The 22,730-nt window shown below is 51.3% G+C and overlaps 1 protein-coding gene across 1 annotated transcript in view; it reads right to left on the bottom strand.

Moving 5' to 3' along the window:
• Positions 1-6,925: 6,925 nt before the first annotated feature.
• The window catches only part of pogzb (pogo transposable element derived with ZNF domain b), a 35,336-nt gene continuing 19,531 nt past the window's right edge, over positions 6,926-22,730 (bottom strand). Inside the window, exons 14-23 of the mRNA XM_061717798.1 lie at positions 22,097-22,156; positions 21,906-22,018; positions 19,571-20,322; positions 17,520-17,585; positions 16,980-17,372; positions 15,447-15,942; positions 12,259-12,295; positions 11,117-11,495; positions 10,184-10,539; positions 6,926-8,470 (exon numbers count right to left, since the gene is read on the bottom strand). Coding sequence (XP_061573782.1) covers positions 7,198-8,470; positions 10,184-10,539; positions 11,117-11,495; positions 12,259-12,295; positions 15,447-15,942; positions 16,980-17,372; positions 17,520-17,585; positions 19,571-20,322; positions 21,906-22,018; positions 22,097-22,156 — 3,925 coding nt within the window. The 3' untranslated portion in view covers positions 6,926-7,197. The remainder of the gene's footprint in view (positions 8,471-10,183; positions 10,540-11,116; positions 11,496-12,258; positions 12,296-15,446; positions 15,943-16,979; positions 17,373-17,519; positions 17,586-19,570; positions 20,323-21,905; positions 22,019-22,096; positions 22,157-22,730) is intronic.

Raw genomic sequence — 22,730 nt, 5'->3', positions numbered from 1 at the left:
TGAGTCATTGATCAGTCTAGAGGGGGGGGGGACCTGAGTCATTGATCAGTCTAGAGGGGGGGGGGGGGGGACCTGAGTCATTGATCAGTCTAGAGGGGGGGGGGGACCTGAGTCATTGATCAGTCTAGAGGGGGGCGGGGGGGACCTGAGTCATTGATCAGTCTAGAGGGGGGGGGGGACCTGAGTCATTGATCAGTCTAGAGGGGGGGGGACCTGAGTCATTGATCAGTCTAGAGGGGGGGGGACCTGAGTCATTGATCAGTCTAGAGGGGGGGGGGGGGACCTGAGTCATTGATCAGTCTAGAGGGGGGGGGGGGACCTGAGTCATTGATCAGTCTAGAGGGGGGGGGACCTGAGTCATTGATCAGTCTAGAGGGGGGGGGGACCTGAGTCATTGATCAGTCTAGAGGGGGGGGGACCTGAGTCATTGATCAGTCTAGAGGGGGGGGGACCTGAGTCATTGATCAGTCTAGAGGGGGGGGGACCTGAGTCATTGATCAGTCTAGAGGGGGGGGGGACCTGAGTCATTGATCAGTCTAGAGGGGGGGGGGGGGACCTGAGTCATTGATCAGTCTAGAGGGGGGGGGGACCTGAGTCATTGATCAGTCTAGAGGGGGGGGGGGACCTGAGTCATTGATCAGTCTAGAGGGGGGGGGGGGGACCTGAGTCATTGATCAGTCTAGAGGGGGGGGGACCTGAGTCATTGATCAGTCTAGAGGGGGGGGGGGGGACCTGAGTCATTGATCAGTCTAGAGGGGGGGGGACCTGAGTCATTGATCAGTCTAGAGGGGGGGGGGGGGACCTGAGTCATTGATCAGTCTAGAGGGGGGGGGACCTGAGTCATTGATCAGTCTAGAGGGGGGGGGACCTGAGTCATTGATCAGTCTAGAGGGGGGGGGGGGGACCTGAGTCATTGATCAGTCTAGAGGGGGGGGGGGGGACCTGAGTCATTGATCAGTCTAGAGGGGGGGGGGGACCTGAGTCATTGATCAGTCTAGAGGGGGGGGGACCTGAGTCATTGATCAGTCTAGAGGGGGGGGGGGACCTGAGTCATTGATCAGTCTAGAGGGGGGGGGGGGACCTGAGTCATTGATCAGTCTAGAGGGGGGGGGGGGACCTGAGTCATTGATCAGTCTAGAGGGGGGGGGGACCTGAGTCATTGATCAGTCTAGAGGGGGGGGGGGGGGGGACCTGAGTCATTGATCAGTCTAGAGGGGGGGGGGGGGGACCTGAGTCATTGATCAGTCTAGAGGGGGGGGGGACCTGAGTCATTGATCAGTCTAGAGGGGGGGGGGGGACCTGAGTCATTGATCAGTCTAGAGGGGGGGGGGGGGACCTGAGTCATTGATCAGTCTAGAGGGGGGGGGGACCTGAGTCATTGATCAGTCTAGAGGGGGGGGGGGGGGACCTGAGTCATTGATCAGTCTAGAGGGGGGGGGGGGGACCTGAGTCATTGATCAGTCTAGAGGGGGGGGGGACCTGAGTCATTGATCAGTCTAGAGGGGGGGGGACCTGAGTCATTGATCAGTCTAGAGGGGGGGGGGGACCTGAGTCATTGATCAGTCTAGAGGGGGGGGGGGGACCTGAGTCATTGATCAGTCTAGAGGGGGGGGGGGGACCTGAGTCATTGATCAGTCTAGAGGGGGGGGGGGGGGACCTGAGTCATTGATCAGTCTAGAGGGGGGGGGACCTGAGTCATTGATCAGTCTAGAGGGGGGGGGGACCTGAGTCATTGATCAGTCTAGAGGGGGGGGGGGACCTGAGTCATTGATCAGTCTAGAGGGGGGGGGGACCTGAGTCATTGATCAGTCTAGAGGGGGGGGGACCTGAGTCATTGATCAGTCTAGAGGGGGGGGGACCTGAGTCATTGATCAGTCTAGAGGGGGGGGGGACCTGAGTCATTGATCAGTCTAGAGGGGGGGGGGGGGACCTGAGTCATTGATCAGTCTAGAGGGGGGGGGGACCTGAGTCATTGATCAGTCTAGAGGGGGGGGGGGGGACCTGAGTCATTGATCAGTCTAGAGGGGGGGGGGGGGGACCTGAGTCATTGATCAGTCTAGAGGGGGGGGGACCTGAGTCATTGATCAGTCTAGAGGGGGGGGGGGGGGACCTGAGTCATTGATCAGTCTAGAGGGGGGGGGACCTGAGTCATTGATCAGTCTAGAGGGGGGGGGGACCTGAGTCATTGATCAGTCTAGAGGGGGGGGGGGGACCTGAGTCATTGATCAGTCTAGAGGGGGGGGGGACCTGAGTCATTGATCAGTCTAGAGGGGGGGGGACCTGAGTCATTGATCAGTCTAGAGGGGGGGGGACCTGAGTCATTGATCAGTCTAGAGGGGGGGGGGACCTGAGTCATTGATCAGTCTAGAGGGGGGGGGGGGGACCTGAGTCATTGATCAGTCTAGAGGGGGGGGGGACCTGAGTCATTGATCAGTCTAGAGGGGGGGGGGGGGACCTGAGTCATTGATCAGTCTAGAGGGGGGGGGGGGGGACCTGAGTCATTGATCAGTCTAGAGGGGGGGGGACCTGAGTCATTGATCAGTCTAGAGGGGGGGGGGGGGGACCTGAGTCATTGATCAGTCTAGAGGGGGGGGGGGGACCTGAGTCATTGATCAGTCTAGAGGGGGGGGGGACCTGAGTCATTGATCAGTCTAGAGGGGGGGGGGGGGACCTGAGTCATTGATCAGTCTAGAGGGGGGGGGGGACCTGAGTCATTGATCAGTCTAGAGGGGGGGGACCTGAGTCATTGATCAGTCTAGAGGGGGGGGGGACCTGAGTCAGTCACAGCAAGAAGGTTCCCGGTTCGACTCCCAGGCCCGGCAGGGGCTTTTCTGTGTGGAGTTTGCATGTTCTCCCCGTGCTTGCGTGGGTTTCCTCCGGGTACTCCGGCTTCCTCCCACAGTCCAAAAACATGCATATTAGGTTAATTGGTGATTCTAAATTGCCCGTAGGTGTGAGCGTGAGTGTGATTGTGAGCATGGTTTGTGTGTTTCTATGTGGCCCTGTGATGGACTGGTGACCTGTCCAGGGTGTAACTCCTGCCTCTCACCTGAAATGAGCTGGGATAGGCTCCAGCAGACCCCCGTGACCCCGCAAGGGATAAAGCGGGTAAGATGATGGATGGAAATATCCTTCCAAAGAAACACTCAGATCACGTTTTGGTTTTGATGATATTTGTTAATTCTGTGAAAATGACATAGAAACTACGGACCAAATATTCTTCTCATGTGTTTTTATTTTCCGGCTTCACAAACGGATAAAGTGAAGGATTTTATTCTTTATTATTTTATTTTTCCAAACTTCTATTTCTAGAGATTATTAACATTTGGCAGGTTTTTACAAAACAGAAGTGATGAACTGTTGTAATTTAATAATCTGTTTAGACAAATTATTTATTCATAAAAATAGATATTTAAAGTCATCCCCCTAATTTGTTGTTTTTTTTTTAATGAATTTGGATTATATTTAAAATCTTTAAAACTAATAACTGAAACAAAAGCATAAAAATGTATGAAGTGTTAAGACATTTCCCTCTGATTTAGACACTGATATCTTTACTTACCCTCGTATGATGGACTTTGTTGTATTATTTTACTTAAATGTCATGTATTTAATTTATTTATAATTGTCTGTACCTTATTTTCATGTTATATTACTGTATAATTGTCCTGGGACATTCAATCTACACACTTTATTCTCAGGTTTACATACAGAGTTCTCTTTAATAAACATACAGAGTTAATCTAGTGTCTCTTTATCAACCTCGTTTAATTATAAATGTATTTGTATTAATGTATATTTACCATGTTTGTTTTAGAATAAACCTTTGAAACAAGTAAAAGAATTGAAAGGAGAAAAAAAAGAATAACTGTACTCTACTGTTTAGACTCGTTTACACACTGGTCGTTGGTCTCCTGTTTTTACTCTTTGTACTGACTTTCGTGTTGTGTTGTGGTATTATGTGTTTCTGTCTTTGTTTTTTCTGATTCGTTTATGTTCATGTTACCATCAACCTGCCAGGGGACTACAGATGGAAATTAGCCTGAGGCTATAATCTGGCATATTTACATGTGAATGTTCATTAATATGCACTGTCCCATTTTAAATAAATAAAATAAAACCAGAACCTGCTGACTCAGCAGAACCAGAACCAGAACCAGGACCAGAACCAGAACCAGAACCTGCAGACTCAGCAGAACCAGAACCAGAACCAGAACCAGAACCTGCAGACTCAGCAGAACCAGAACCAGAACCAGAACCAGAACCAGATTGTGAAACTTCCTCCTTCATGAACCAGTTCAAAGTTCAGTAGTTTAAAAATGAACAGTTCACGTTCATAGTTCACCATTTTCACCATTTTCACTTTGAACCAGATTCAGATTCATTTCCATGTTTAGGTGGAGCAGGAATGCACCGCCGTTGCTATGGAGACGGAGCCGTGGTAGGACGGTGTGATCACTGCAGAGCTGGGTAGTAACGAGTTCCATTTACTCCGTTACATTTACTTGAGTAAGTTTTGGGAAATGTTGTACTTTTAGGAGTAGTTTTGAATCATATAGTTTTTACTTTTACTTGAGTAGATTTGTGAAGAAGAAACTGTTCCTCTTACTCCGCTACATTAGGCTACGTTGAGCTGTTACTTTTCTTTTATCCCTTTTATCCACGTATGCGTCGATCTCATGACATCACTGGTGATTCTTTGGTATAAATGTTTGTTTTTGCATGTTTTGTCACATTTACACAGACTCAAACACACACAGAGTTTCTATGAGTTCATGTTTGTTCTAGTTCTGCTGGTTAAAAAAGAAAAGTACAAAGGCTTGAAATATTGTGCTACTTGTGCTTAATTTATTTTTTATTCTGTTATTACCTCAGGGCTGCAGAGACTGTTGATGTTTTTAAAAAGAGGCTCAAGACCCATCTCTTTAATCAGGCTTTTAACTGACTCATTTAACTCTTTTACATTTTTTATGCTCACCCTTATTTTTATTGAATCTTACTGCTCTGTTTTATATTTAGTTTATCCTTTCTTATCGTATTTTATTTTTGTTTAATCTCAATGTTTTATCTAAATATTTTAGTTGTTATTTATGGTCTATTTTATACATTTTACTGTCTTATTATTTTAGTTTTTAATGTCTTACTTTCTAGACATACTTTTAGGATTTTATGTTTGTATGTTTTATGTTTTTATGTTTTTTATAAACTCCTTTAGTGTATTTTATCCTGTTTTCTTGTAGCTTTTATCTCCAGTGTTTCCTCATGGGGAGCCTCCATGCTGGGAGTGACTCTGGCCTGCAGGGGGTCGTCCTGGGGGTGGTTCTGGCCTGGATGGTTGTGGAGCTCTGCACCACGGCTTCACCGCTGTGGTGTGGACTCCTCTTTCTGTCCGGGCCGGGATGGTCTCTGTGGCCCCCCCCCTTGTAGCTGCGGGCTATGAGACCTCCTGGCCTGGACGGCTCCCTGTTACCGTTTCCTCACCTGGATCCTCTGTGCCTAGCCATGTCTGCACCATGTGTCTGTGTGTGTGTGTGTGTGTGTGTCTGTGTGTATAACCTGGGTGAATTGTAGTGTGCTTGTGTCTGCAGGGAGGGGGGGGGGCGCATTAATAAGTTTTATGTTTATTTGTTTTATGTTAAGCACTTTGTGTTGCATTATTTGTATGAGAAGTGCTATATAAATAAAGTTTGATTTGATATTATTTTATTTATTATTTATTAAAGTACTTGAATTAACTTAACATTATTTCAATTTAAGCTATTTATTTTTTATTAATTTTATTATTTTATTGATTTAATTTTCCTGAAGATGATTATTTTGTACTTTTGTCTGTTTGAAATAAATCAGACGTTACTCAACAGTTACTCAGTACTTGAGTAGTTTTTTCAGGTTTGTAAAATAGCGTTTTTCCATCTCCGTAATATTGCAAAGATTAGGAAAATCCTCTCACAGAGTGATGCAGAAAAACTAGTTCATGCGTTTGTATCTTCTAGACTAGATTACTGTAATGTGTTGTTAGCAGGATGTCCAAGTAATTTGCTGAATAGGCTCCAGCTGATCCAGAATGCAGCAGCACGAGTACTGACAGGAATTAGCAGGAGAGACCACGTCTCTCCAGTGTTAGCGTCGCTCCATTGGTTACCCGTAAAATTCAGAATCCAATTTAAACTTTTATTACTTGCATATAAAGACCGATTCTACTGGATCCATTGTTAGCATTGTTTGGAGTGAAAGCTATCACTGTACAACTCTCATCTAACCAAAACAACATTACTCGGTTTGTAACATTATTAGCAAGACGATTGATACTGCTTAATTGGAAGCAGAAAAAAACCCCAACTCATGCAGCCTTGTTGAACAATGTAATGCAATACTTGGAGCTAGCAAAAAATAAAATACTCATTAAGAGAGAAGGAACACATGTTTTACTCCATATGGCAACCTTTTATGGATTATTTTAACAAGAAAGACCCATGTAGGAGAAAATGAATGAAAAAACGGATGTAACATGACACCCCCTTTTTTTTTTCTTCTTTTTTCGTTTGAATGCCTTTGTTTCTATTGTATCAAAATATTTATGTATGAAACCATGCAGTTTTAATTTTCTATTTTCTGTATGTTTTGAAAAATGCAAAACCCCATTAAAAAGAAGTTTAAAAAAAATAAATAAAATAAAAATAAAAAAAATTATTACTTGCATATAAAGCCCAAAACGGCTTAGCTCCGCAGTATTTACAAGACCTGATAGTGCCTTATGTTCCTGGCAGAGCTCTCTGCTCTCAGAGTGCAGGTTTACTCGTAGTTCCTAGAGTATCTAAATGTAGATTTGGAGGGCGGGCGTCTGGTCATCCCGTTGCTGCTTCCACCTGCCTGCAGGAAGTACTTCCTCCCCGTCCTCTATTGTCTGGATTTAAACAGAAACAGCCAGTTTTTGAAAACATCTTTATTTACTTGGTACAAATTGCAACAATTAACGGCGGCTAACGGCGGCTAGCGGCTAACGGCTAACGGAGTCTCTGTCCTCAGGGACGCTGTAGCCCCGCCCACATTTACCGCTCCTGGGCTCTGATTGGCCGGTCGGAGAGGCTTTGATCTCAGTCATTAGTGAAAACTGTCTGTGGACATGATTGGACCCCGTCTGTCCCCCGGTCCTCGTCCTAGAACCAGTTCCTGGACCTTCGTCCCCCCGTCTGTCCCTCAGCTCTCGTCCACCCGGTCCTCCTCCTCTTCGTCGGGGGACGTTAGCTTCCACTCGTCTCCGACTTCCTCCCCGATGACGATCCGTGTCTCTCGTCTCTCTTGTCTCAGCTCCGTCCTGTCCTGGACGTCCCTGTCCTCCTCCTCGCTGTCCTCCGCCGTCGTCTTCGCTTCCTCCTGGTCGTCCCCGAGTAGCCCGGGTTCTCTTCCCCCGTCCCCTATAGTCCCTGGTTCCTCCCTGTCCTTCTCTATTGTCCCTGGTACTTCCTGTTTGTCCTTGTCTAATGTCCCAAACACTTCCTCCTTGTCCTCTTTTGTCCCAGGCACTTCCTTGTCCTCCTTTCCTGACCCTAGTCCTCTCGTGTCCATTTCCTGCTCCTCCTTCCCGTCCTCGTCCCTGACACCGGTGTCCTTCCCGTCTTCCTCCTCGTCCTTCCTGTCCCCCGTCCCCCCCGTCTCCGTCCCTCTGTCCTCCACCTCCATGTCTTCCTCTTCCTTGTCCTGCTCGTCCACGTCGGTCTCGTCTTCGTCCTCCAGTTCCAGGCGGTCGGTCCAACGAGACGCCGTCCCCTCGTCCCCGAGGAGTGTCTCCGTCAGCGTCTCCAGGAGTCTGGCCTGGACGTCCTCAGGTCTCTGTCCGGTTCTGTCCCCCGGGTCCTCGGTTGTCTCGGTCTCGGGCAGGAGTCCCGTGAGGACGAAGCTCTGTCTCCAGAGCTGCGGCAGCGTCTCCAGGAGGACGAGCGCGTCCACCAGCCAGTCCACCAGCAGCCCTGTCACGTTGTCCTGCAGCCGCTGCGGCGTCTCGTCCTCCAGCGCCGGCGTGTCCCCGGCGGTGAACCGGGCCCAGCGCGCTAGCAGGAACCGCGTCAGGACCGGCTTCAGACACACGTCCAGCGGCTGCAGACGGGAGGACACGCCCCCGGGGAGGACGGCGGGGAGACAGCGCAGTCCCCCGACCGAGGACAGGACCGTCTCCCCCAGGTGGTCGCGGTGCCGGTCCAGCACTAGCATGGACTTGCAGCGCGGCGTTAGCGCGGCTAGGTGGCGCCGCCAGACCGTCCGGACCCACAGGTCCAGCGGGTCCTCCGGGCCCGGGGGACTCGTCTCCAGCAGGACGGACGCCGGCAGGGCCTTCCCCGGCAGCGTCCGGGCCGTTAGCAGCAGCGACGGTAGCAAGGTGCCGTCGGCTAGCGCCGCCAGGTACACGGTGACCAGCGGGGACGAGCCGGTCAGCTCCAGCGCCTCCGCGCGGGTTAGCTTGTTCTGCGCTAACCTGTTGAATAAAAAATAATTTTAAATCAAACTGAATATGTAATACAATATGTGTAAATAATAATTATAATAATTATATAGTAATATTGTATTGTGTACAACCTGTAAACATTTAATGCATGTGCTGATTAACTAAATGTTTCTTTATGTGAAACAGAGGTGCATTTATTCCTCTGACTTCTCACCAGACACAGATAAGGAAAAGCCCCCAGCCGTAAAAGTTGGGCCATCCCCCTCCCCTTTTCTAAGGTAATAAACATGTTCTTTTTTGCATGCGAGCTTTTGCGTGCGTTTTTGCATGTGTTTTTGCGTGCGTTCGTGCGTTTTTTCGTGCATTTTGCGTGCGTTCGTGAGTGCGTTCGTGCGTTTTTGCGTGCGTTTTGCGTGAGTTCGTACGTTGTTGCGTGCGTTTTTTTCGTGCGTTCTGCGTAAGTTCGTGCGTTTTTGCGTGTTTTTTCGTACGTTTTTTCGTGCGTTTTTTTGTACGTTTTTTCGTACGTTTTTTCGTGCGATTTTTCTTACGTTTTTTCGTAAGTTTTTTCGTACGTTTTTTCGTGCGTTTTTGCGTGCGTTTTTGCGTGCGTTTTTGCGTGCGTTCGTGCGTTTTTTCGTACGTTTTTTAGTACGTTTTTTCGTGCGTTTTTTCATGCGTTTTTTCGTACATTTTTTCGTGCATTTTTTCGTACGTTTTTTCGTGCGGTTTTTCGTGGCGTTTTTTGTTCTTCCTTTCGTACGTTTTTTCACGCGTTATTGCGTGCGTTTTTTCGTACATTCGTGCGCTTTTTCGTGTGTTTTTTTGTGCGCTTTTTTGTACGTTTTTTCGTGCGTTATTTCATGCGTTTTATGTGCGTTTTTTCGTACGTTTTTTCGTGCGTTTTTTCTTGCGTTTTTTCGTACGATTTTTCGTACGATTTTTCGTACGTTTTTTCGTACGTTTTTTTGTGCGTTTTTTTGGTGCGGTTTTTTCATGCGGTTTTTCGTACGTTTTTTCACGCGTTTTTTCTTGCGTTTTTTCGTGCGATTTTTCGTAAGTTTTTTCGTACGTTTTTTCGTGCGTTTTTGCGTGCGTTTTTGCGTGCGTTTTTGCGTGCGTTCGTGCGTTTTTTCGTACGTTTTTTAGTACGTTTTTTCGTGCGTTTTTTCATGCGTTTTTTCGTACATTTTTTCGTGCATTTTTTCGTACGTTTTTTCGTGCGGTTTTTCGTGGCGTTTTTTGTTCTTCCTTTCGTACGTTTTTTCACGCGTTATTGCGTGCGTTTTTTCGTACATTCGTGCGCTTTTTCGTGTGTTTTTTTGTGCGCTTTTTTGTACGTTTTTTCGTGCGTTATTTCATGCGTTTTATGTGCGTTTTTTCGTACGTTTTTTCGTGCGTTTTTTCTTGCGTTTTTTCGTACGATTTTTCGTACGATTTTTCGTACGTTTTTTCGTACGTTTTTTTGTGCGTTTTTTTGGTGCGGTTTTTTCATGCGGTTTTTCGTACGTTTTTTCACGCGTTTTTTCGTATGTTTTTTCGTGTGTTTCTTCGTACGTTTTTTCGTTCTCAGTACAGAGAGCGGTAGATCTGGCGGGACGATTGAACAAGCAGGCTGCAGGAGCTCTGCTCTGCTAGATCTCCCTCATGAGACCTCTTTAATTCTATCCCAGTCTTGTGTCTTTATTTAACTTTTCCAGCTCAATCAACAAACCCAGGGTGATCAATTCAATCACAACAAACCTCAGGTCCACGAAGAAACTCAGCTCGTCCACGGCGGCGACCGACGTCTCCGTCAGCTGGTGGCGCCGGTAGACCCGGTGGGTGAAGCGCCTGAAGGCGGAGACTTTGGCCTCCAGGGAGGGCGGGAGGGGCCGGGCCAGCGCCGCCGCACGGCCCGCGCTCGTCACGCCCAGCCGGTGCTGCAGGAAGAAGCCGACGGCCCAGTCGTAGGAGATGCGGAACGACTCGCTGAAGGAACCTTTCTTCTTCAGCGCCGACGCCTTGTGGAACAGGTTGCTCTCGGTGATGGGGAGCTGCTGCTCCCGCATGGACAGGACCCAAGCTAGCAGGCGCTCCGTCCCGGGGCTGGGGGCCTCCTGCAGGGAGTAAAGAAACAAATATATTAGCCCAAGCTAGCAGGCTAGCAGGCGCTCCGTCCCGGGGCTGGGGGCCTCCTGCAGGGAGTAAAGAAACAAATATATTAGCCCAAGCTAGCAGGCTAGCAGGCGCTCCGTCCCGGGGCTGGGGGCCTCCTGCAGGGAGTAAAGAAACAAATATATTAGCCCAAGCTAGCAGGCTAGCAGGCGCTCCGTCCCGGGGCTGGGGGCCTCCTGCAGGGAGTAAAGAAACAAATACATGATGACGTCAGTGACATGCTCCTCCTGAAAATTGTAACTAGGCGTGGAGGCGACGCAGACCACATGCAGACGGAACTGCACCGCGGAGAAATGGAGTGACGGAGAAGTCCGAAGGTTCACGACGGCGTCACGGTGACGGTGTCACGGTGACGGCGTCACGGTGACGGCGTGGGCACGCGTTGATTTGACGCAGAACCATAATTCAGGCTTCAAATTTAGTCCCTGATTAAAGAACTTTAGTCCCTGATTAAAGAACTTTAGAACTTTAGTCCCTGATTAAAGAACTTCAGAACTTTGGTTTTAAAGGACCCTTTACCTTGGGTCCGGTTCTCCTCCAGCGCCGCCGGGCCTCCTTCAGCCAGGCCCGGATCACGTCCATGTCTGTGGAGAAGACCCTGGACGCCTGGCGGAGTCCGTCACAGAGGGCGAACAGGGCGATCCGGAGCTGCCGGGCCGTCAGGACGTCGTCCCGGTCCCTGGAGGACGCCGGTCCCGCCGGTCCCGCCGGTCCCTGCGGCCCGTCGGGCATGGACGGAGACGCCGCCGGGAGCTTCACGTCCGGGTTCAAATCCTCCAGGCTTTCTGGTCTCTCTTCCTCCTCAAAGTCGTCCAGCTTGTCGTCCTCGGAGAAGTCCAGGTCGTCCAGCGGCGCCCAGACCTCGTCGTCTTTGACCTCGTCCCACTCCACGGCTCCGCTGGAGAACCAGAACCAGAACCAAGACCAGAACGTTAAACCAAAACCACGTTAGATTAACGTTGCACCACTTCCACGGTTGACGGGATTACCGTATTGTCCCGAATACAAGACGACCCTGATTATAAGACCACCCTCTTTTTCAAGACTCAAGTTTGAAGAAAGACTTTTTGAACACCAAATTAAATTTTTATACAGAAAATAATGACGGTACATCTGAAACAAACGATTATAACAATACATTCAAGAGAAAAAGCTTGTTATTTTGACTATTTGAAATCGTCATGTTGAAGTTTGCATCATAACTTCTCCTCAGCTGCCGGTTCACCTGCCGAACTTCCACCCACTTTTCTCCAGATTGTCGCTACGTTTCTCCTTTTCCTGTTATCTCTTCTCTTATTTTCTTCTCTTTTCTTTCTTATACTATTTTTTAAGTTTTTTAGTTAAGTTCAGCATTCGCTTTAAAGATATCTGGCACCATCTAGTGGTGTGAATGGGTATAACGTCTAGACCCCGAATGTAAGACGACCCCCACTTTTTCAGTCTCATTTCAATGCAGAAAACACCGTCTTATATTCAGGCCAGTACGGTAAATTAAATCCAGCATCTAAAGGCCAACGCTAACCCAACTATTGGATTGATAATCCTTTATCTGTTCAGTAACTTCCACAACCAGGTTCAGGTTCCTCGTCTGGGCCAGAAGAACCGGTTCTAAGGCTCGTATGAGCCCAAAGAACAGGAAGATTAGGAGAAAACATAATTACCTGATTCGGTCCTTCAGAAATCCCACTTTTGTTGACACTGTTGAAGGAGCACATTGAGGCTTTAGTCCAGGGGTTTCCAACCAATCCCTACGTGGATTAAAATCTACATAAAATAGATTGTGTATTCCTCTTTCATATTTACATTATTGGTAACCGTTTTATAAAAGCGATACATCACTCCAGGCCGTGGTTTACGCTCATTACATCCCAGCTGTGATATAATGAGCGTATACCACGGCCTGTCATGGTGACTTGCTTAAATATTAATATTTAATCTATATTATATATATTAAACTCTCCCACTCTGTTAAAAACGTCCTGTGTTTATCTTCATATTTTTGTTTGGCGTCCATTTTTGCCCTGCCATTTTGCGCAAATTTTTATTACATTCACGAGCGCTAGCGCCCGTATAGCTCAACGGGTTGAGCAGCGACTTATGTAAACCTTCCCCTGAACAGCGACTCGGGTTTGATTCCAGTCACGGCATATTTTGCCTCCACTCCCTACGTGTCTGTCTTTCACTGCATCATCAAATATCGGTGGCGGCACTACGCAAGTGCGGCGACGGCACTACGCAAGTGCGGCGACGGCACTACGCAAGTGCGGCGACGGCACTACGCAAGTGCGGCGACACTACGCAAGTGCGGCGACGGCAGTACACAAGTGCGACGGCACTACGCAAGTGCGGCGGCACTACGCAAGTGCGACGGCACTACGCAAGTGCTACGGCACTACGCAAGTGCGGCGACGGTAGTACGCAAGTGCGACGGCAGTACGCAAGTGCGGCGACGGCACTACGAAAGTGCGACGACGGCACTACGCAAGTGCGGCAACGGCACTACGCAAGTGCGACGGCAGTACGCAAGTGCAGCGACGGCACTACGAAAGTGCAACGACGGCACTACGCAAGTGCGGCAACGGCACTACGCAAGTGCGGCAACGGCACTACGCAAGTGCGACGGCAGTATGCAAGTGCGGCGACGGCACTACGCAAGTGCGACGGCAGTACGCAAGTGCGGCGACGGCACTACGAAAGTGCGACGACGGCACTACGAAAGTGTGGCGACGGCACTACGCAAGTGCGGCGACGGCACTACGCAAGTGCGGCGACGGCACTACGCAAGTGCGGCGACGGCACTACGAAAGTGCGACAGCACTACGCAAGTGCAGCGACGGCACTACGCAAGTGCGGCGACGGCAGTACGCAAGTGCGACGACACTACGCAAGTGCGGCGGCACTACGCAAGTGCGACGGCACTACGCAAGTGCAGCGACGGCACTACGCAAGTGCAGCGACGGCACTACGCAGGTGCGACGGCAGTACGCAAGTGCGGCGACGGCACTACGAAAGTGCGACGACGGCACTACGCAAGTGCGGCGACGGCACTACGCAAGTGCGGCGACGGCACTACGCAAGTGCGGCGACGGCACTACGCAAGTGCGGCGACGGCACTACGCAAGTGCGGCGACGGCACTACGAAAGTGCGACGGCACTACGCAAGTGCAGCGACGGTAGTACGCAAGTGCGACGGCAGTACGCAAGTGCGGCGGCACTACGCAAGTGCGACGGCACTACGCAAGTGCGACGGCACTACGCAAGTGCGGCGACGGTAGTACGCAAGTGCGACGACAGTACGCAAGTGCGGCAGCACTATGCAAGTGCGGCAGCACTATGCAAGTGCGACGGCACTATGCAAGTGCGACGGCACTACGCAAGTGCAGCGACGGTAGTACGCAAGTGCGACGGCAGTACGCAAGTACGGCGGCACTACGCAAGTGCGACGGCACTACGCAAGTGCGACGGCACTACGCAAGTGCGGCGACGGTAGTACGCAAGTGCGACGGCAGTACGCAAGTGCGGCGGCACTACGCAAGTGCGACGGCACTACGCAAGTGCGACGGCACTACGCAAGTGCGACGGCGGTAGTACGCAAGTGCGACGGCGGTAGTTCGCAAGTGCGACGGCAGTACGCAAGTGCGACGGCACTACGAAAGTGCGACGGCACTACGCAAGTGCGACGGCAATACGCAAGTGCGGCGACGGTAGTACGCAAGTGCGACGGCACTACGCAAGTGCAGCGACGGCACTACGAAAGTGCGACGGCACTACGCAAGTGCGGCGACAGCACTACGCAAGTGCGACGACACTACGCAAGTGCGGCGGCACTACGAAAGTGCGACGGCACTACGCAAGTGCGACGGCACTACGCAAGTGCGACGGCACTACGCAAGTGCAGCGACGGCACTACGCAAGTGCAGCGACGGCACTACGAAAGTGCGACGGCACTACGCAAGTGCGGCGACAGCACTACGCAAGTGCGACGACACTACGCAAGTGCGGCGGCACTACGAAAGTGCGACGGCACTACGCAAGTGCGACGGTACTACGCAAGTGCGGCGACGGTAGTACGCAAGTGCGGCGACGGCAGTACGCAAGTGCGGCGGCACTACGCAAGTGCGACGGCACTACGCAAGTGCGACGGCGGTAGTACGCAAGTGCGACAGCAGTACGCAAGTGCGACGGCAGTACGCAAGTGCGACGGCACTACGCAAGTGCGGCGACGGCACTACGCAAGTGCGGCGGCACTACGCAAGTGCGGCGGCACTACGCAAGTGCGGCGGCACTACGCAAGTGCGACGGCAGTACGCAAGTGCGACGGCACTACGCAAGTGCGACGGCGGTAGTACGCAAGTGCGACGGCAGTACGCAAGTGCGGCGGCACCATGCAAGTGTGGCGGCACTATGCAAGTATGGCGGCAATACTATACAAGTGTGGCGGCGGCACTACGCAAGTGCGGCGGCGGCACTATGCTTAATTGGCCACCCCTGCACTAGAGGAAGGGTACGAGACATCGGCTTAAGGAGCTCCAGGGTACGAGACACTGACTTGAGGAGCTCCAGGGTACAAGACACTGACTCGAGGAGCTCGAGGGTACAAGACACTGACTCGAGGAGCTCCAGGGTACGAGACACTGACTCGAGGAGCTCCAGGGTACGAGACACTGACTTGAGGAGCCCCAGGGTATGAGACACCGACTTGAGGAGCTCCAGGGTACGAGACACCGACTAGAGGAGCTCCAGGGTACGAGACACTGACTCGAGGAGCTCCAGGGTACGAGACACTGATTAGAGGAGCTCCAGGGTACGAGACACCGACTCGAGGAGCTCCAGGGTACGAGACACTGACCTCGTTTCTGCGGCTTCAGCCCGTGGAACTCCCAGAAACAGGCGGGCTGCTTGCACAGGTTGGCCTTGCAGGCGCCGCAGCCGAACACGCTCTCGCGGCGGACGCCGTTCAGGGTGCAGTTCCTGCACCTCTTGGAGATGCTGCTGATCTTGACCATGCGGTGTCTCTGCTTGACGGGGTCCTGGGGTTCTGGCGCCGGCTCGGCGGCCCTCGGGGGCCCCTGGGCCTCCACGCTCTCCAGGTAGCGCTGCGCGCAGCGGGCTAGCTGGTTGCCCAGCCGCCGGCGGAAGGCCACCTGGGTGAAGAGGCCGTCCTGCACCCAGGGAGGCGGGTTGTCCTTGCGGCTCTCTCGCAGCACGATGAAGGCGTTGACGATGCTGAGGTTGACCAGGAACCAGAAGAGGCGGCGCCAGCGGCGCCGGTCCTGCGGGACGCCGCCCCCCAGCGGGTTGCAGGCCAGCAGCTGCTTGCAGATGTCCACGCCGCGCATGTTCTCCTGGAACAGAAACATCAACATGGTGATCTTTTCAAAGTTGTAGCGGCTAAGTTAGTTTTTCTTCCGGTAGTTTAACTTCCGGTCCCCCCCCTATCCAATCAGAACCTTCCCAACCCCCAGACCTGGAGAGGAATTGGAGAAAGACCATCAAACGTGTTTCCATGGAAACCTCAGTTCAGAATTAATATTTCCATGTAAACTCCAAGGAAAATAGTTTAATTCTGAGTTATTTAATTCAGAAAAATTAATTCCGAATTAAAAAACCTCATGTAATCATTGCCATTTCAAGTTTATTCACGAAATTTTGTCTTTTGTCTCGACATTTTGACTTTTTTTCTCAATATTTAGACTTTTTTCTCAACATTATGACTTTTTTCTCAAAATCCTATCCAATCAGAACCTTCCCAACCCCCAGACCTGGAGAGGAATTGGAGAAAGACCATCAAACGTGTTTCCATGGAAACCTCAATTCAGAATTACTATTTCCATGTAAACTGGAAGGAAAATAGTTTAATTCTGAATTATTTAATTCTGAATAATTAATTCCGAATAAAAAAAATATCATGTAACTGTGGCCAGTGAGGATTTAGATCAGGGGTGTCCAACCAATCAGAGGGTAAGAGCCACGATTGGTTACCGTGTTCCAGCAAAGAGCCACATCAACACATCAACACATCAACACATCAAGCCGTATCGAGGCTAAAATGCTCCCAAACATTTGAAGTTTTATTACGTGCAGCAGCACAGACGCTATCGCGCTGAGACGCTATAGCGCTGAGAGGCTGTCGCGCTGAGAGGCTGTCGCGCTGAGACCCTATCGAGCTGAGACGCTATCACGCTGAGACGCTATCGCGCTGAGACGCTATCGCGCTGAGAGGCTATCGCGCTGAGACGCTATCGTGCTGCGCGACTCTGGGCAGAGATTGTATTGAAGTGAGACGCCTCACTCCGTTGGAAAAACACGTCTGGCGACAATTGAATTCATTGTCGACAACTTTGATTCTGGATTTTTGTCGACACCGTGGAGGAATCGTTACCTGCAGCAGGCGGAAGGCCAGCGGCCGGCCGATGGGGTCCAGCTCGGCCAGCCGGGTCTGGGATCGTCTCCAGACGGTGTCCGGCTGCCCCGGCGCGGCGTTGGTGCACAGGCAGCCCATCTCCTTGGTGTCCCTCCAGCGGGTGGCCAGCAGGGGGCCCAGGCGGCGCTGCAGGTAGTCCCCCGGGCGGTCCAGCCGGCCGTCCTCCCACAGCCCCCGGGGCAGGATGGGGCTCGGGGGGGGGAAGGAGCTGGAGGCGTACACGCCCTGCTCCAGCAGCTGCTGCATCAGCGGGACGGAGGTCAGGGAGCTGGCCAGGTACACCTGGTGGTGCCGGTTCTCCAGACCCCGGACCAGCTCTGGGACCACCAAGAACCCCACGCCCCCCTTCTGCTGCTGCCCCGCCTTCTGCTGCCCCCACTGGACCTGCTGCCCCCCCTGGACCTGCTGCCCCCCCTGGACCTTCTGCTGCTGCCCCCCCTGGACCTTCTGCCCCCCCTGGACCTGCTGCCCCCCCTGGACCTGCTGCCCCCCCTGGACCTTCTGCCCCCCCTGGACGAAGAAGCGGTGGCAGTAGCCAGACTTGGAATCGCAGAGCAGCCAGACCTGGAAAGAGGAGACTTGATTAGTGATGCACCGATTGTTCGGTAACCGAAATTGTTCGGCCGAAAATGGCAAAAAAACACTTTCGGTGTTCGGTGGAATAAGTGGAATAAACCGAACAATTAATAACGGCGTTGTAAAATAAGGAAATAGACTGACCGCTCCGTAACGGTTGAACCACAAACATAAATCGTTGGCCAACCAAAAAGTAACCACATAAGAATTTGACCAACATTCACCAGCAGGTGGAACCAAAACAACAGAATGCTGGAAATTAAAACATGTTCAGTTTTTTATGTTCAATAAATATTTTCTACCTTGTAATTTTGTAAAAGGTTTTTTTCTTTTAAAAGCCTAAATCAAATGTATTTGATTTATGCAATGGTGAAAAAATTGGCAAAATAAATGAAAAACTGTGAAGAACCATGTTCGGTATTGTTCAGTATTCAGCCAAGTGTTTATTATTATTTTCGGTTTCGGCCACAAATTTTCATTCCGGTGCATCACTAGACTTGATTCATCATAATGTACGTATAGAAAATGGTATATATAATTAAAGCTGCAAGCAGCGATGAACGGGCCCTCGCGCGTGCAATTTTCACCAATAAAGGTCAAGGACTAAAAACTAAGTCCGATGACACCACCATGACTCTTTATACCAAACCATTTAAAAGTTATAGCAGAATGTAGGAACTATCAGATATGGACCAATCTGATGAAGGGGGGCGCGCTTTTTGGCGTCTAGCGTCGCCACGGTAACACTTTTGAAAGAGAGAAGTAATGCGCATAGTCGCAGGATGGAGACGCACATTTTAATGTATAACACATCTGGGTGCACGTTACGGTTCGGGCTGAATTAACGGCCGAAGGAATGGCATAAATTGCGCCAAAATGACACGATTAATTCAAAATGACTTCCTGTTGGGTTTGGGCCATGGCGCCAAGAGACTTTTCTTTAAGTTGTGACATGATACAGGTGTGTACCGATTTTCGTGCATGTACGTCAAACCGTATTGTGGGGCTTGAGGAACAAAGTTTTCTAGGGGGCGCTGTTGAGCATCAAAATGAGCATAGTTGAATATCTCAAAAACCGTACTAGCTAGCAAGATTAAACTAAAATATGTTTCAGTACAACGCGTCCCGGGTTTTTCAATGTTGTAATGTTGTCTGTACGATAAACCGTTGCCTAGCAACAAGCGTACGAAATAAATTGCAATTTTTTTTTAATTGAAAGTAAAATATCGCAAAAACCGTAAAAAGTAGCATGATTAGGTTCTAGGGTCCGTTATTGCCAATCAGACCGAGTGTTTCTAAATGTGAACGATGTCTCTACGATAAAGTTCGGCCGAGCAATAAGCGTCCGGATTTTCGGCTTTTTTTTTTGCTTTTTGGCATCTAGCGTTACCACGGTAACACTTTTGACTGAGAAAAGTAACGGCGCCCCCTTGAAAACTTTGCGCCTCAAGCCCCACAATACGGTTTGACGTACATGCACGAAAATCGCTACACACCTGTATCATGGGACAACTTAAAGAAAAGTCTCTTGGCGCCATGGCCCAAACCCAACAGGAAGTCATTTTGAATTAATCGTGTCATTTTGGCGCAATTTATGCCATTCCTTCGGCCGTTAATACGGTATACAGGTGTGGGGGGGGGGGTATACACCTGTGTTATACATAACAATGTGCGTCTCCATGCTGCGACGACGCGCATTACGTTTCTCTTTCAAAAGCGTTACCGTGGCGACGCTAGACGCCAAAAAGCGCCCACCCTTCATCTGATTGGTCCATATCTGATAGTTCCTACTTTCTGCCATAACTTTTACATGGTTTGATATAAAGAGTTGTGGTGGAGTCATCGGACTCAGTATTGAGTCCTTGACTTTTATTGGTGAAAATTGCATGCGCGAGGGCCCGTTCATCGCTGCTGCGGCTTTAATTATAATTAATATGCTCGAAATAAAGATTTTAATCAATCAATCCACAAACCTGTGGGTGTGTCTGGTTCCTGGGGCCCCCCTTGGGGGGGCCGCTGCCCTGGCCGGCCTCGGGGCCCCCCTGGCTCCCCTGGCCCCCCTCCGTGCCCTCGGGGCCGGGCAGCAGGGCCCGGTCGATGGTCAGGCAGGCGTTGGGCCGGTAGGCCCCCCACATGGCCCCGCCCAGCAGGTCCATCATGGGCCTGAAGATGTGCAGCGGGTCGGCGCCGCCGCGGTCGCGGTGCTCGCCGCGGTACTCGCTAGCGGCGAAGCTGCCCATGCAGATGTTAGCCATGATCTGCTGGAAGCGGCGGTAACTCATGGCGCGGCAGAAGGTGTAGCTGTTGTCGAAGTGGCTCCAGGACCAGTACTGGGCCGGGTCCGGCAGGTTCTGCACCCCCATCAGGGTCACCAGGCCGATGAAGCCCTGGATCTCCGGGACGGTGACGGGCGTCCAGTCCGGCGCGCCCACGCCCAGGTAGCGCTGCGTCTTGGCGTAGGCGTTGGTCTCCGTGGCGACGAGCCGCACCAGCGCGGCGGGAAACAGCAGCTGGAAGAAGTCCAGCGCGTCCGTGTTCTTGGACATGTGGTAGTGCGGCCCGCAGGGCTGGCTGAAGGCCTGCACGCCCGGCGGCCCCGCGTCGCTATCACCGGGGCGTCCCCAGGCGCTAGCACACCTCCAGCTAGCCTCCGCTAGCTCCTGGTCCCGGTCCGGAGACCAGTCCTCCTCCCAGAGAGGGAACCGGATGTCGGGCTCAACGAAGGCTGGAGGAGAGGAGAGGAAGGGTTAGCATGTGGCTAACTACTAACTGCTAGCGGTGTAGGACGGTCTGTTTTTCAGATTCAGATTCAGAAAACTTTATTTATCCCCGAGGGGCAATTGCAAGACAACTGAGCAGCAAGACGTTGAAAATATCAAATAGAATAAGAAATAAAATAGAATAAAATGAACAGGGCATGTTTAGCATTGTGGCTAACTGCTGGCGGTGTAGGACGGTCTGTTTAGCATCCTCTTTTCTTCAGGCTCTCGGCAAAGGCGGACGCTCCTCTGCTCCTCTCCCTCCCTATCTGCCCTGCCCTGCTGCTTTTGTCCTGTCTCGTCTTCAGAGTCTCTTCTTTTCACTCCTCCCAAACTCTACAATCATGGAATTGATTAACTGGTCTCTCAGCACAACCAGAAGTCAGGGGGTAAGGGAGCCCTCCTGCCCCCATGGGACATTAGTGCTGGATACACAATGGATTCCTACAAATACTGGAAACCGTTGTGTTTGGCGATTCTGTCTGTCGAGGACGTTGAAGATGCTTCATAATTGGATTTATGATAGCAGGATTTCTCTTGATCGGAGGAGGGGGATTCCTGGTCTACCGACAAACGCGTAAGTCGTCGACAGCTGTTCTGGCTCTTTCAGAGCTGCCGGACGTGGCTGAAGGATCAAGCAAGGTGATCAACACTCAGACTTTAACGTTGGGAGAGCAAAGCCGTAAGCTGGATGTGATTCTTGAACAGAATCGCAGGCTGGCGGCGTCTTTGAGCCCATTGGCAAGATGGAGAAGACCTTGGAGAAGTTGGAAGCTCGGCTTGGTGGGAATTGATCACAAATTCGTCCTATTGGAGTCGCCATTGATGAACCAGAGACTAAAGGCAGACGGAAAATTACTGAGTCTGTCTGTTTTCAATATAATTGTTGATTCTATAATCTGACCTTGACAGGGCGGTTTGGCCGATCGCTCTGGTCACAATCTCCCTGGTGGAATGTAAACAAGGTGACTCTGCCTCCACTAGCCCTCCCCTCTCAGGAACATCTGTGGACCTGGATCAGAACTGACCGAGCCGTCTGATAACATCAAGGACATTGGCTGAGAGCAGCTCTGAGAGAAGTTCACGGACTCATCGCTACACACACTTACTGATAACCACCTCCCTCAACTCAACGGCTTCCTCGGCCCCCCCTCTTATCAACCCCCCCCCCCCAACAGTCTCCGGGTTTCGAGCGCCACAAAGCCGCGGCGATCACTTGGATGTGCCGGGAGTTTAGCATGTAGCATGTGGCTAACTCACCGCACTGGCGGCAGACGGTGCTGGTGTTTAGCATGTAGCATGTGGCTAACTCACCGTGCGGGCGGCAGACGGTGCTGGTGTTTAGCATGTAGCATGTGGCTAACTCACCGCGCTGGCGGCAGACGGTGCTGCGGTGCTGTTTAGCATGTAGCATGTGGCTAACTCACCGCGCGGGCAGCAGACGGCGCTGTGATGCTGATGTTTAGCATGTAGCATGTGGCTAACTCACCGCGCAGGCGGCAGACGGCGCTGCGGTGCTGGTTTAGCATGTAGCATGTGGCTAACTCACCGCGCGGGCGGCAGACGGCGGCGCGGTGCTCCGGGTTCAGCGCCAGGTGCGCTGCCATCAGATCAGCCGACCGAGGCCCGAAGTCGCACAGAGAGCAGCTTAGCAGGAAGACGCTAGCAGAGACACGCGGGGCCACGTTAGCACAATTACCCAGAATCCTCAGCAACCAATCAGCGGTTATTGATTCTCACCATGGGGGCGGGTTCCGGTGCAGGGGGAGGAGCTTGTCCTTGGGGCGCGGCAGGTGGTGGCTGCAACGACACAAACACACATGTCAATCACACCACTCACCTGTCCTGGTAGACACGTCTGAGTCAGGAAGTAGAGCCCTGTGGGCGGGGTCAGGGCTCTGATTGGACGTTGAAGATGCTTCATAATTGGATTTATGATAGCAGGATTTCTCCTGATCGGAGGAGGGGGATTCCTGGTCTACCGACAAACCCGTAAGTCGTCGACAGCTGTTCTGGCTCTTTCAGAGCTGCCGGACGTGGCTGAAGGATCCAGCAAGGCGATCAACACTTAGACTTTAAAGCTGGTAAAGCAAAGCTGTAAGCTGGATGTGATTCTTGAACAGAATCTCAGGCTGGCGGCGTCTTTGAGCTCATTGGTAAGATGGAGAAAACCTTGGAGAAGTTGGAAGCTCGGCTTGGCGGGAATTGATCACTAATTGGTCTGATTGGAGTCGCCATTGATGAACCAGAGACTGAAGGCAGACGGAAAATTACTGAGGCTGTCTGTTTTCAATATAATTGTTGATTCTATAATCTGGCCTTGACAGGGCGGTTTGGCCGATAGCTCTGGTCACAATCTCCCTGGTGGAATGTA

The sequence above is a fragment of the Cololabis saira genome, chromosome 3, assembly GCF_033807715.1.
Source record: "Cololabis saira isolate AMF1-May2022 chromosome 3, fColSai1.1, whole genome shotgun sequence".
NCBI lineage: Eukaryota > Metazoa > Chordata > Actinopteri > Beloniformes > Belonidae > Cololabis > Cololabis saira.
Note: the sequence above shows the minus strand (reverse complement) of the source record. Positions and strands in the feature narration are given on the sequence as shown.